At 37.9% G+C, this 15,208-nt stretch overlaps 1 protein-coding gene across 4 annotated transcripts in view; it reads left to right on the forward strand.

The window, feature by feature from the left end:
• Positions 1–15,208, forward strand: part of LOC105398073 (tyrosine-protein kinase Src42A) — a 42,287-nt gene that overhangs the window by 11,646 nt on the left and 15,433 nt on the right. For 2 of the 4 annotated variants that reach the window (XM_038106429.2, XM_038106430.2), the window contains exon 2: positions 13,547–13,668. In XM_038106429.2, coding sequence (XP_037962357.1) covers positions 13,547–13,668 — 122 coding nt within the window. Of the gene's footprint in view, positions 1–3,401; positions 5,317–13,546; positions 13,669–15,208 lie in introns of those variants that run through there. The other 2 variants (XM_038106428.2, XM_038106427.2) reach the window with 2 other exon arrangements.

The following is a 15,208-nucleotide window of genomic DNA, read 5'->3' on the forward strand; positions in this document are numbered from 1 at the left end:
TTACCTCTATGTCCTATGTTGTGCATCGTATGCTACTACCGATACCAACCCAAATTTAAGCTTTATTATGTGCTTGTGCTTGTTTTCACTGAAAACAATACTCACCTTACGGTGAGATTCTATGATTAATACAATACAATGTAAAAATTAAATGGTTCTAAGTATAATATCCTGCATGTGCAGAAGGTAAAGTACTGACGTAAAATGAGAATTTGATAAAGCACGTTCGCGTATGTATGCATGCGTATAAGGGTTAATCATACATCAGTATTCATCAACACATTTGATAGGTTACATAAAAATAGTGTTCATTGATATAGCTATTAATTACATTTGTACATTTATTATGTTTAGTAATAAGCGAGCATTTGATTAGTCATTAAAATACATAATAGGTATATTCCATATAATCGTCACAATATTCTTAAAGCGTACCTATACCTAACAAAAATCAGTGGTATCACGACAAATAAGGGTCACACTCACTTCGCCACGTCGCCCGACATTGGCGAGACTGGCAAAGGACGCGCGCGATAACGAGCTTTCCAAAGAAAGCATCCAATCAAAATTATTAATTTTAAATATTGATGGGGTCTGAATCTCTGTTGGACGAGACGCAGCCTGGCGCCGGCGCGGGCGGCGGCTGTCGTGAGCTCGTGAGCATCGCGATTCTGCTAATGTTCATTACTTCACTGACATGAATTCTGCTCAGTCAGCGCGTGTATTAATGCAGAGCAGAATTGTAACTTTATTTCAATGAGGAGGGGCAGATATTTGTTTAAGCACACAAAATTTTGCGGGTCTTGGTGAGTGCAATGCTTATGAAGTTATAAATATTACCTCCTCTATGATCTCTATCCGGGTCTATGACAAAAACCTAAAACAACCTTACCTAATGTGACCAAATGAATTAAGTAAATAATAGAAAAAGCTGAAATAAAGAAAAAATTACATGTAAGTTACTATGATTATACTTGATACGCATACCTACGCATGTAGCTGTATTTTTTGGTAAATAACAAATGTTTTGTAATAAAACAGGTCATAATTTTTTTTTTACATTGCTCTTAATTCATTGCTGGTATTACCCTTCTTTGTTACACTTTTTCTTCATGTTAAGTTTTTTTTATGACTTCGTTATATGTAAATTTTTGGCACTCCGGGGTTTTCCAGCGTAAAAGCAAAATAACACAATGAAATATTGTTACCTTCCTGTGCGCACGCGCCGATAATCGTTAGTGTAAATTTCAGCTATTCGGTGCTCGGCTCATCATTGCTTCGACCTTAGTATTTTCAAGTGTTTACTTACGATTTACGAACAATGTGCAGGAAAACATCCAAGTCCAATTGGGCGGAAGTAATGTTAATGAGCAGTACATACTTTATTATTGCTATAGTTTTTGTTTTGCAATTCAAGTGTTTAATGGTTTACCTTCATACAATTGCTAATTTGAAACTTATTATAATTTATACACACTATTTCCATATTGTGCGGGCTTCACCTTGTGTTGTTAAAGCATATTAAAGAAAGGAAAACAAAGCATCATCTATGTTAAGCAATGCGATTTTCCATTGTAGCATAGACCTAGAATCAATCAAAGAGACCACTAACTACTCGGAACCTAATTTACTATTGTATTTCATTTTATGTCACCACAAAGCTGCAAAGCTTGTTTATTTACTTAAAGAAAAACACATTCGATTGTGTTTTTATAAATAGCTTACATAAATAACCAGTATTGATACATAAATAATAGTTTGAATACATTATACAAACAACTGCAGCCTCACTTTTAATTCAATATTAGTTTAAATATTTTTTCCTCTTACTGGGCTTCCCCGGGCGTAAACTTCCGAAAGTAGTTCCTCGAAAGAGTCTGCATGCAGGCATTGGGCTGAGCGTCATAATGTGTGCTGACAACTTTAAGCATATAGCATCATCGAAATCCATAAACCCCAAGGAAATTACAAAGCCATTATGTAATAATAATAGACATGACAAAATGTTAATTGGTTTAATCATGTTTAAACTGTTTGAATTTGTGTGCGTGTACCAATACTTATCTGAAATGATGTTACTCTTTCAAAAATTATTAAGAAATACCTACATATAAGTAATAAAGTTACAAAGTTACCTTCTAGGTTCTAGGCTTTTATAGTAAACTAACTATAATAATAATAAAAAATCCCTTTCGTAAATAATTTAAAAATAACATCTTACAATGTCATCCATTTAATGGATGATCTGAGAAATTCTAAACCAATAATTAGAAACCGCGAATAATGGAACAATGGCCGTAAAAAAAACAGTGAATGTGGTCCAAGCTGCAGCGTTTAGACGATGACATACTAATAAAGGGCTCATTAAGTCGTTATAATTAACTCGTGATGGTGCATGTGCCAGATACGGGAGGCGCATCGCAAGCTGTCCTGGCGCCAGGCCTAACTGTCCGTCTAGGCTGCCATGACCGCTTCAACCTCAACTCGCTCCATCCTGTATTTGCTAATAGAAGAAGCTAATTGCATCGTTGGATTTTCTTCAACATCCTACGCTTGCTCCTCAATTAAAATTGATGTTAAATAACCTCGCAACACAATCAGCCTTCTATCGATCACAATCACCGTTGATTCATGTTGCCTTGAGGTCGCAGCTTCAGTTGGTACTTAATTAGTTTCACGGATTACCGGAGTACTGTTAGCGCGGGTCGCGCAAATCTTGAAAGATGTTGCGAGGTGTCGAGTATGAAAGGCATACAAAGCATGAGAGAACGGCGTAGCGCTGGCCGAGTGATGGACCGCCCTGACACGAAAAGGCCCTCACAAAGCCAAATAACTGTACCCCACACTGGCCCTTCCGATGGGGTGTCAAGGTGTCATATTGCTTGCCCACTTCTCGCACGGACTCGATGCGAATGTTGGACTGTTTTCGCACACGTTTTGAATAGACCAGCTAGAGATCTAAGGCGTATTGATGATCAGTATATTTTATTAAATATTTTACAGTTTTTGTATGATCTTTCATCATGAAAATGTAGGCTTTTGCTAGTAGAGATCGAAACTCTTTATTTGGCCAACTAAGATAAAATGCAGTATTTCATAATTGGTACATTATTTCTTTAATCTCACCTTATGCGACAATGTTCTACAGTAAACTCATAATATTATGCATTAATAAAAAAAACTTAAGATTTATGTCACAATTAGCCACAACGTAAGCTGTCATTGTCATAAGATAAAAGCTCAGCCGGAAACATGCTAGCTGTGAAATGGGTCATGTATACCGTTACATAATTCGTCAATCGGCAGAGGAGTGCATCGGATGAAAATGGAGGTGCGATCGCATCGGCTGAGTCGGGGAAGGCGGCGGCGGCGGCGGGGCGGGCGGAGCGCTGCTGCGCCTGCGACTCTCACCGCCTTATCTCTCGCGACCTCCGCCGGACGCGCACGCTCGCACGCCGCTCCGTGCCGCTCCCTCGCGCTCGCGCTATGCCGCCCTACCGAAAACAATCGCGTGTATTTCATTATTTAGTTCATGATTGTTTACTTACTGTGCGACGCGGCCCGGAAATGCGCCTGTGAGTTAAAAAGTGCTACAGTACTAGACTGTATAAAGAACAATAAAACGTGCTTAGTTTATCTAAGAAAATAAACTATTATCGGTTCAACTGACACGATGGTGTCAGAAGGACCTTTACCAGTGGTGTGGTGTATGCGCGATAATCAGTTAGTGCCGCACCAAGTTTCGGGTGTGAAGTTACAAGGAGCCGTCACTGGCGCACACATCGCGGCCGTCACGGACTTTTTACGTTTGGTCGCTGGAACGCCGATCATTCTGCCGCACACTTCGCTGCCTGAGGACGTCGATAATGATATTAATCAAGAAAAAGAAAGTTCCACTCGGCGCCGCAAGATGTCAATGCAAGTTGAAGTGCCATGTGTGTTTTTAACCGAAAGTGCTCTTCAAAAAGCTAAAAGTCGCCATAATTCCTTGGAAGAAAAGGTAACAATGTTTGACAAAACAGACATTTCTGCTTCTACAGCAAGATTTTTAGACAGTAGGGGCTCATTTATGAGTTCCGATAATAATATATTTGAAATTACTAGTGAGTGCAATGAAAACTCCCAATCGAATAATTCTCAAGATTCCGAAAATAGCATCAAATCTTCGAGAGAATCCATCGATTTGAGCTGTGAAACATCGCCTCAGAGAATAACTAGAATAATAGATTTAGACGATTTTCAAATAAAAGAATCGGACGAATTTGAAAATGATAGTCCGCTAAAATTAAGTAGAATTATGGAATTAAACAGTGATATCACAACTTCTCAACCTTCTGGAGATAAAGAAGTTACACAAAGAATAACCAGAATTATAGAAATAGATGATGAAAATTCAATTTCAACAATAACAAGTAGTGTCGACACTGACAAAGACAATTGTTCTCATAGGATTACTAGAATTATAGATTTAGAAAAGCAGAACTCCTTTCCAAGTATGACAAGGATAATCGAAATGGAGAACGAAATTTCTAACGAGCGAAGAATTTCATTAACGAACGAACGAGAAACCGGTGGTGGTGTGGTAGAAATCAACTCGGAAGACATTATTGTAAGAAGCAAACCCTTACATAGAAACGCACCTAGGTTTAGTCTAGATTCTTCGTGCTCCGAAAACTCTTATGTTAACATTGAATGTATCAAGAGTTTGCAGGATGTTAAGAAAGAGGACAGTCTGGAAGATTGCTTGAGTCCCGAATTATCACCATCATTTAGGCCCCTTCGTTCGCGATTTCCAAGGAAAAAGACCTCTGTCTGTTCGATTGGCTCTTCGGACTGTGATGATGAGGTGGACGTTATATTCAAATCGAAGCCCAAATCTAGTCAATGGGTGAGCCTCGATTGGATTCCGCCTAAAGAAGAGCCAGTTATATCGCAAGCTGTATGTGATAAAAACGACTTTATATCTAAATGGATTGCGGAACAGAATTCTCGGGAATCTGGCATAGTGGCCGACGAACGCAGAAGAAGTCTTCCTCCAAAGGCCAATGAACTTTACCTTCAAAGTATGCGAAGATTTAGCGATGGGCTTCAGATGTGTAAAGAAGACGCGGCCAGTGATTGTCCTGCTACAGTCAAATCTAAATGGCACGATATTGTCAAGCGACACCTACAATTGCTGAAAAATGACAAAGGGTTCCGGCGCCAACGCGGCAGCTGGATGAGGACTGCGAGACGTCTCTCAGGATCAGTCGTACACAATAACAATAGGAGCATCGATGCGTCACTCGAATTGGATGTGAAGCTGAACTCTATGCCGTAAGTTATTTGGACTATAATTTTACGATGATACTTGATGAGCCCATACTAACTTATCTGCCCGGCGCGCCGTTCCTTATACCCGCCGCGGCTAGAGAAACTGGTTTCCAACTGCAAACCTCAGCTTTGTTGCAACCAATCGTTTCCAATGACTAATGTCGGCGCACTCTGTATCTCTTTCAGTTTATGCGTGTCTGTACCTCGTTAGTAGCCAGAAATATTTTATTCCGTTACTTCATGTGTGTTTTGGCTGCGGTTTCCTGGTTGTCAGTGTTAAATTTCGATTAGAGCCCAACTTTGTAAAAAAAAACATTTATATTCCTTTACATTGCAAGTAATGTGGTTCGACGAAATTAATTTAAGTTGATAGTTAGGTGCAATTTAACAAATTAATATAATCTGTAGCAATCCACATGTTTGTTCGTTTTGTCTATTGATAAGTTGGAGTGAGCTGTGCGTTATGTTATGAGATCCGGTGGGGCACGCGTTTCCGCAAGGCCACGGCTTAGAATGCAGGGAGCTCACGTCCAAGGCTGCGGCTGGTCGGTCGCTGCACCGCCGACGTCTTCCTCTCAGCTGTTGCCGAGGCTCGGCACCGGAAGTGCGAAGGTGACGCTCACTCACTAATCTAACTACCAATCGGAAGCGCTGTGGAATGAATATTTAAGAAATTTTCGTGCGCTCTGCCACTTCCTCAATTTCACGATTCGGTGACACACACGTATTTAGGTTCTGCATAATTTCGTTCACGTGTATTATTATATTGTTTTAAGGGGTTAAAACTCTTGTACACAAAGTATTATTACTATTAACCGCCGGGTAACTGCAGTGTTACAATAAAGCTGCGGCCATTCGAGAGCGCGGGAAGCAGCGCCGGTTGATTGAACATGGCAGACGGATGCGTTAGTGTCGGTTTCACTGTAAACCTTGAGCACTTTGTGCAGGGATCAGATCGTGCTTCAATGATTCAGATATAATGCTTCAACGCTTAAAGTTTTATCGTCAGAAGACTCTAATATGCTTTAAAAATACAGTGGTGAACATACTCACCAGTTTACCATAATGTTTGTTTGTTCATATTCTGAAAACATGTGGTTGTTCTGCAAATTCATCAACACTATTGTTGCAAATCGGTAAAACAGTTTTCCAATGAAACAACTACAATTCGCATCGACTTATGCGCTAGGCGCTAATTTAACGACATCACTGATTTGTGCTGAAGATCCCGATTTGCATCGGATCTTGGATATGATATGCCCGATAAAAGACAATAAGCGAACTCCCAATAAATGAGTTCGTACAACTCCAACTTTCAGGAATAACCGTCCAATTTTTTATCAATTTGAATCTAGATTTGTCAGGAACACTTCCTTCTTGAACACGCTTTCAGTATTTTATTTCGGCTTGCAGTCTGCTGTTGTTAAAGACTTATTTCCTAGAAGAAAAGAAAAAAAAACCGATGAATACCTAGTATGACTTATTTTATAAATTGAGACTTGGATGCCCCCGACCTGACGGCACTTGTTTGTTAAACAAATCATGCAAGCTGTATCAGCCTTCGAAATTGAAAGGAAACGCGCAAGGAATGAAAAGTAACTGCTTTTTTATATTTACTTTTTCATATGTAGGTTTCCTATGAAAAAATTGTTGGCAGTGACGTTTATCTCATAACTTTAACCTATAGAATGATATAACCTTGTTGAATACATAAATACGCAAAGTGTTAAACAGATTAGCTTTACGTTGCATGGAAACAGACGTGACTAATAAAACTATACGTTTTCACTAATTATTGTTATCTACAGACATGTTTTATTTCCAACTTAACTATCTACTATGATACACATAGTTTGATATAATAGTTTAAAACTTTGACTTCTAGTCTTCACCATAGTTATCCTAGCTGCAACCTGTTAAAAATTGTTACTTGCTTTTTTTAGGAACCTGTTCTACTATATGCGGCAATTTATGTCTGTCATAGTCTAACAGCTGAATATTATTTAATAGCTCCAATTGCTTCTGTTTTACTTTCACTGTCGGACTGTGATTTAGGTTCCGTTTTGTATCCGACAGATCCGTAACGTTGGTATTAGATTGCTAGTTGACTTATTTTTTTGAGAAACTTTCTAAACAAATCATCACCTTATTTGTCAATGTCAACTGTTTATTATTAATGTTTGTCAATAACTTTGTACAAACAATGTAGTTTGAGATTTAAATTCTATTCTGAAATTATTACTTTTTATCCGAAATTTATAACTAAGGAATTAATAATTAGTAATCACTATTCACATTGCATTTTTTCTTCTAAAATAATATACTTCCTAATGTATTTCCATACCATGTCGTCATTTACCTCCACATAGTTACATATTATCACCGTTCTGAAATATTGCTTCTTGGAAATTCGACGAAAATAAAAACCCTTATCACCTCAGGCTATGAATTAGTCTGATGCAAAGAACAATACAACAGGTTTTATGGTTTGTTGTTTATTTTTTATGCGCGAGCGAGAGTCTAAACGACGGCACGGGCCGCGATAATGCTCGCTTGCGGATGTTTTCATATTAGGACTCCGTTGAAACATTGAAATCACATCTAGACTTCTAGATACAATGTAAAATATAATACTTCATAATATACATAGTTGAAATAAAATGTAACAAATATAACTTTATTTGCCAGTGAATAATGCTTTAATACTATTCCTTAATAATCTTGGTAAGAGGTAATTTAACAAGTTACACATTTATACATGGAATATCATTCATATTAGTGATAGTATGGTCAAACTGTCTACGTTGTGACTTCAGAAAACAAGACATCGATACACGTTTAAACCTAAAGGAACCGCAAATGGATATCTGTTTAATATTCCGTTTGTTCCCATCATTGTTTATTTTCGCAGTACCCATACGCTCTATTCACAAAAGATTCGCGTGATATCATTCCTTTTAGAGGTAACAGGGGGCAGTTAGTATTAACGACTCATTGTAGAGTTTGCTAATAGTATACATCACTACGTTACGTGGGTTGAAAAAGCCTCATCTTTAGGTACACACAACAGGCTTAGAAATAGTCAACACATAAATAAGAAGATTTGGTTGACAGTATCCCAAAATTAATTCGCAATTTTATTTCAGTAAACTAGCAAATCGTTTTGTTTTGCTCTATTAATTACATATTGAAAATTCAGTATGTGTCGCGATTTGTATGACTGGTTATCCTTATCTGTTGTCTCGAGAAGTAACGGGTAAACCTATATATCGCCCCGCGAAAATACCGTACACCTTATTATTCTCAATGGGGTTTGTAGTTCAAGCATTTCGGAAATTTCAATCATATTTTAACCATACTGCAAAGAGTATCGCCATCTGCTTTCTTACCTTTATTATATAATGTGTATTTTCTGTATCGTTTATTTGTAGCTGTTACGTTACAATAACTTGTGAGAGGTATCTAGGTAAAGGTCCTTTAAAAAGTATTTTTTCCCACGATTTTCAATGCCTGCTTAGTGCTTGCGGGACTGAGCCAGTTTCCTCTTAGTTTATAACACGCACTAGCGATTAGTACCCATTCAATATGTCGTTATTATATCGAGCACGTGCAAAATTACTCATCCCATTAAACTTAAACTTGTAATTGCGTCTTCAGCCTGCGAAAACGTCCCTCCGCGTATCATGCACTCCAACGTGTATGATTGAGCGTTTATGGAATCGTGCATTAGTTATAGGTAATTGATATAATTTCTTGTCAATTATGTTATATCCTAGGTATTTAATCCAATTAATATAAACGTCAACAACGTGTTTATCATAGTTATTATTTGTTATGTAATACTTTTTGTACCATACAATTTTATTTATATCACCTACGTTTATTGATTCTAATAAAAAAAGCATTTAACAACTTAGTAAGTATGTGATGCGTTTAAACGAGCTGTTTCTAGCTCGCAAAACATTCTAAGAGCGTTTAAACGAAGGGCCTGCCCATTAAGAGCGGGACCCTATTATTAGATTCCCATCTAGGCAGCGTCCAGGAGTTGCATAGCAAAAAAAATGTGGGCTGCAAGGCATGCACGGTTTAACGACCCGCGCCGCGCGACTTGACTCGTTATTATAAAATTCTCGGAGCGAAAGTTACGGAATTCATACGGCCAGTTGGCGCCAGCAGACGCGGGTCAAAGGGCTCTTATCAATTACAATTCGTAACCTGTCATGATGTCACGGTATCCGGAATACTTCCTTATGTTTTTCGGTAATTTATGTTAGTGTGAATTTTAATATTGAGGTTCCATTGTTAAAAAGGTGCATCGTTATTCTGCTGTTTTAGTTTCATATTATGATTGCTTAACTATGATTCCAAAATAATCGAACTGTAAAAAAAAACACAAGGCTATATTGATGTCATGCTGCATTATGTAATTTAATCAGAATCCTTGTTTCGAGATGCAAGGAATTTCCAATTCGCCCACCTTGAGCACCTCGCAATACGTCTGCGTCACTATCCCAGACTTGTATCTAAATTCTGCAATTTTTTAAATACTTGTTATTGGTCATATTATGTCCTGAACTATGATTTAGTCCTTTAACATATTATTGTTCTTGTATGTTTATCTAAATACAACATGTTATATAGGTACTATTATTGCAATTTTTGAGATAAGTATTTTCACTTTTATCAATCTATCTCGACGAAACTAGATGCCAGGTGCCAGTATTTGTTTGGAGTCTTGTGTTTGAACTTTCCAAAATCTGCAATTGAAACTTTTAAGAATACATTTCGCGTCGTCTAACCTTGTTTGCACAGAGTGGCTCACTCTAAACAAACAACGTTCTCAGAATCTTGCTTCTTGTCGGTCAACGCTTTGTGTATTTTCTCTATGACTTAGATTTACCCTATTAGCGTAAAATATAAATTTGCTATATCGTTTTGTAACATTTCCATTAAATACATAGTCGTATAATAATTTGTCATACAATTTTAATATAATTACTACAAATGTTATGTTTATTATAACGCCTATGTTCAGCGTTGAGGATTTAGGCAATTACAGGCTTATGATTATTTATAATATGTATGTATTAGATAGGTATGGTTAGATTTATACCCACTTAAAGTTTAGCCAATGGTCAGTGTCCTCATTTCACAACTATTTTCACGACGATCAATGTAAGTTGCACTACGCATTCTACTGCATAAATTCTTGGATACTTTTTGGCTCCCTGTCTGGGTGATTCGATTGTTTGAATGACACGTCATGCTCAGTCGTGCTTGGTGATCATGAATTGGATTTCTCCACAACCGGGTCAAGGTCGCACAGACATCTAGTTCGGTGGCCGCAACATACAACATCATCAATATGCCACTACAGATCTGTCACCAACTTTTTAATGTTATTATTCATTTCAGCAACAATGTTATTAATAAAATTTAATGATGAGGATTGATTATAAAAATCGATCGAATGCTCTATATTCCGACAGTGTTCCTTCTTGACCTTCTTTAGCTAGTAAATGATCCATGGCCCTAGTCTGCCCTTAGCACGAGGCAAGGTTTTCCCGAAGGTATTAATAGCATCGGGCACTGCGCCCTTTCTCATGGCTTTATTTTATGGCTTTTGCACCTCTAATTTTCCTGTAACAACCTGCGTAAAATACATGTAATAGGAAGTATCATCTTAATCTGGATATCAATTGCGTGTAGTTACATTTTCAGAAAAAATGCCCTGCCAATCACACGATTTCTGCATGCATGCATCCGATGACACCCAACTTAGGGCGTTACTAAACTCCTCTAGTTTTGTAAATAGATGATTTACCTATTTTGTGTTTATGTAGATAATAATAAATGTTTACATGTCATGCGAATAAAACCGTTCTGCCATGCATGATGCCGAGCCATTTTCTGTCAATGTGTTTGAATAACATGTCAGTTATCGTCGTCGTCTTTGAGTTTTCTAACAATAATACTTTGTTTATGATTTAGACAATGTTTTAACCACATGATTTCACTTTCGTCCGTTCTCCAACAGTGTATATTTAATGTAAGTACTTTATTATTGCTACTTGTTTATTTCTTTTAAGTTGAATAGATCTGTTATGCAAAAACCCCTGTTGGCGGATGCTCGTACGAGGTGATGTGGCGAAACATGCTAAGACGGTGATATATGTGATGATGAAGATTAAAAGAGACTTCGCCGTCTAAACATTGTCTGTCGAAGCTGTGTCTTGTCGAAGCTATGACTTGTCGATCTATGTGTTTTCGAAGTTTGCTACATGTCAAAGTATTGAACCTACTGTCGAAATTCAGTCGGCAACTCGAGAAAAAGTATAAAACGGTCACGTTCAAGAATGTAGGGAGGTAGCGACTCGTGTTGGGTCATTGAACGAGTTCCGCCGAAGAACCGATAGACACTGCCCCAACCACAACACGTTTTAAACATCATATTTTTAAATTAGACTATGCAAGATTTTTGTGAGAGTGGTTTTAAAGTCCAAAGTAATCTTTACTACACTTCCATAAAAACTGCAGATTTAATTTCAGCTACCAATATGGAATGTTGGTCGGCACATGTAACATCGATTTACATCATCCCCGCCCAGTCCTAACCTTGAACTGACTTGGACTAATGCATGCTGGAACGGGAATACATGTTGCAATCCCTTGGAGTAATCGAATTAAGAGTTTACTTCAATGTGATGAACATTTTTGTGTATATAGGATGTGTTTTTCCTATCTTAGAATATTAGAACTGATTTTCTATATCTCATATTTCTGTTCCTTACTTTAGGTACATAGAATTGTAGTTATTATTTACGGTAACCTCAAGCGGTTTCCATAATTATGGATTGAGGCATCATCCGTGATTTTAGCGGAAAATCTTCCGACAACAAATAGCAATCATTGATTAGCTAGTGGTTGTTTAGTCACGAACTCTAGCAATCTCATTGTTTCTAAAATAGGGAATTACTAATACTCTACCATACTGTCCTACCAATAAACTAGAACCAATATAAGTATACATAAACTTATGAATAACTAGCTAATGCTTGCATGCTTGTAATATGCAATAAAACTACAATATTCACAAACGTAGGTAATAATCGTATTGATATTGTTGCATGTGTGTAATTTTATCTAAACACGGAAGCGTATACATTTCACTTCGTCCTAAGATCGGTTGTTTTGCATTTAGAATATCACGAACTGCTATTTCTTAAATGGCTAGTTGGCCTTTACTAGTCAATCTTGCCTGTGTGACTCATACAAAATAGACATTATCGCAATCGATTTTCCCAACAATGCAATCTCTATCTATACTACATACATTACGATTCTTAGTACCGCTACACAATGTTAATTATTTACATAGGCTACTTGGTTAAACGTTCCTTAGCTACTTACTATATTATTATGGCCTTTACTACTTATACATGAGAAGAGCACCTGTATCCTACATAATCGCAATTCTATAAATTACAGTATTTTTTATTATTTTGAATCTCCTCTTCCCATGCGGCGAGTGTGTGGCGCACGCGCATACTCGTTGTTGGCGACCAGCTCGCTCCAACAGCGGGCCGGTGCAGTTGTTTTATAACACGACAAATTACGATTCATTGTTCGGCTCTCGGTGTTCATGTTAGAAGGCGGGCACTGCTCTTGTCCCCGAGTGGTGAGGCGACGCCCGCAGAATGTAAAATCATATTTTATTCATCGAAGCTCGTTGAGTCATCGGCTGTCTCCGCACAACCAACCTAGACGGCAACGGACTTGTGCCGTTTTGTTAAGAACGAATGTTGTACAACCTGTTCTGTGAGCTTAATTATGTACATGTAGCGTTATTTCGTGTTCAAAGCTATCTGCACTCACTGATTTATAGTTTACTAGGTATTCGTATCGTTATGTCACTATTATCATAAAAATTATGAGCAAGTATTTTGAGCTTCAATATGAGCTTTTTATAAGATTGATGTTCTTGAAATAATTTCGGAAAACACTTTAAATTTAAAAACCTTCAAAACGTTTATTATAGTTACATAGCTATGTACATAATATATCTTATGTATATGTAGATTTGACCGCATTGTGAGGATATAATCATAACTGGTGTAATTATACTTTGATGTAGTTAGAAGTGGAGATAATTTCATTCACGCTCATTTGCATTATTTTATTACATATAATCATAATCATACTTTATTTGAACAAAACATGTATTTGTTCTCAGATGGTACTTCCGAAAAATAAAACGGATTGAAGCTGAAAAGAAGCTGCTTCTGCCAGAGAACGAACATGGCGCCTTCCTCATCCGGGACTCGGAGAGCCGCCACAACGACTTCTCACTATCAGGTGGGTAACTGTTCTATGTAAGTTCATCTTATTTTTAACACTTTATTTACTAATTTTATAACGTCTCACGCGTGGTTCTCAAACAGGTTGGCGTTTTATCAGCTGCTTGTTTTTGATATGCCACAACTATAACTTCTACCATGGCCCTTTTAGCTAAAATGTGCCCCGTACATTTTAAAAGCTGCGTGCTTGACTGGTGAACCCCGTGAAGGGCTCTCGGCCACGTCAGTTCAAGCGCCACCTCAGCTAACTAGAGGGCTCTTGTCTTGTGTTTTTTTTGTTTTCAACACGTAGAAAGAATCGATACAGTCAGACCGCCCTATCATAAACGTATACGTAGTTTTCACTCGCCGTCGTCTGGGCAGCCAGACACCGGCGGGGTCAACGCTTTCTTTGCCGAAGATTCAACAGATAATCTCGGTCTGCCTGAAGATGACAGCGAGATGCAATTTTAGGAACCTTCTACGCTAAAGGTTAATGGTCTTGGATCGATGGCAAACTTAGTGCAACTCTTTAGGTGTTTAGTAGGTATATAGATGTGAAGTATGTAAGTACCTATACATACATACATAGTATGCTGTGCTTCTATTTCTAGTGCAGCCTATCCCATTAGCAGTGATACTAGTTCTCGAAGTATCCAGCCCTGCGATCACTAAACCGGTTCCACTTTTTCTAAGCAACTTGAAGCTTCGAGCCTCGGGTCCGTGGGAATAAAAACTGATCAATTAGTAGTCTGCTTACAAACTTGTACTGATTAGCAGATTAACTGTTTCAAACACAACAATAGCGTGTCCGCTGCTATCTAATCTGCACAATGTTTATAACGAATAATAATGATGAAGGAAACTGCATGCGATCGACCCGGACGGAACTTACAACGTATAAAACGAGTTTTGGACTTCACACTGCATTCCTAGCCTACATACGACATTACTAATTAATTTCATTTTAAATATCAGCGGTTTCGGTTCTGGGTAATTTTGTTTTCTCTCAGCAAATAAATTAGGTCTGCCATTAACTTATAGCATTAATTTCGTCCTAATGAGTCAATTATGGAAGAAAAAGATCACGGTTATGTAAGGTGATTCCTATTAAGCAATTATCTCCACTAATTTGCTAATTTTGCTAAAACATATTTAATTGTTTTGTGTAAACGCGCAAAAAGTGACCGTTTTTTGATACGTTCTTCAACATGTGACTTTCGATGCAGACGTCTTGAATCCAAGTGGGAATTGTAAATGACTTTTATGTCACATTGTAGTTGCGATTCGGCTCAGCGACGCGCTAGTTCATGTGATGCAAAACGACATTGATGGACGGTGCGCCGTCCAGGAGGTCACTCTATGTAGCTTAACAAAAAAACGAACAAACGGCACGTACGTTTAAGGCAATGACATAGTACTGTGGTTAGAGCATTAGCGCTTCAAAACTTCGTTTTTTGTAATCTAGAGTGGCCCTTCAGGCCCGCGTACAGACTACGCCGTGCACATACTGAGCACCTTTGTAATTGTACAATGAACACTTCGATAAGTCCTCGAAC

Source organism: Plutella xylostella, chromosome 19, assembly GCF_932276165.1.
Source record: "Plutella xylostella chromosome 19, ilPluXylo3.1, whole genome shotgun sequence".
Lineage (NCBI taxonomy): Eukaryota > Metazoa > Arthropoda > Insecta > Lepidoptera > Plutellidae > Plutella > Plutella xylostella.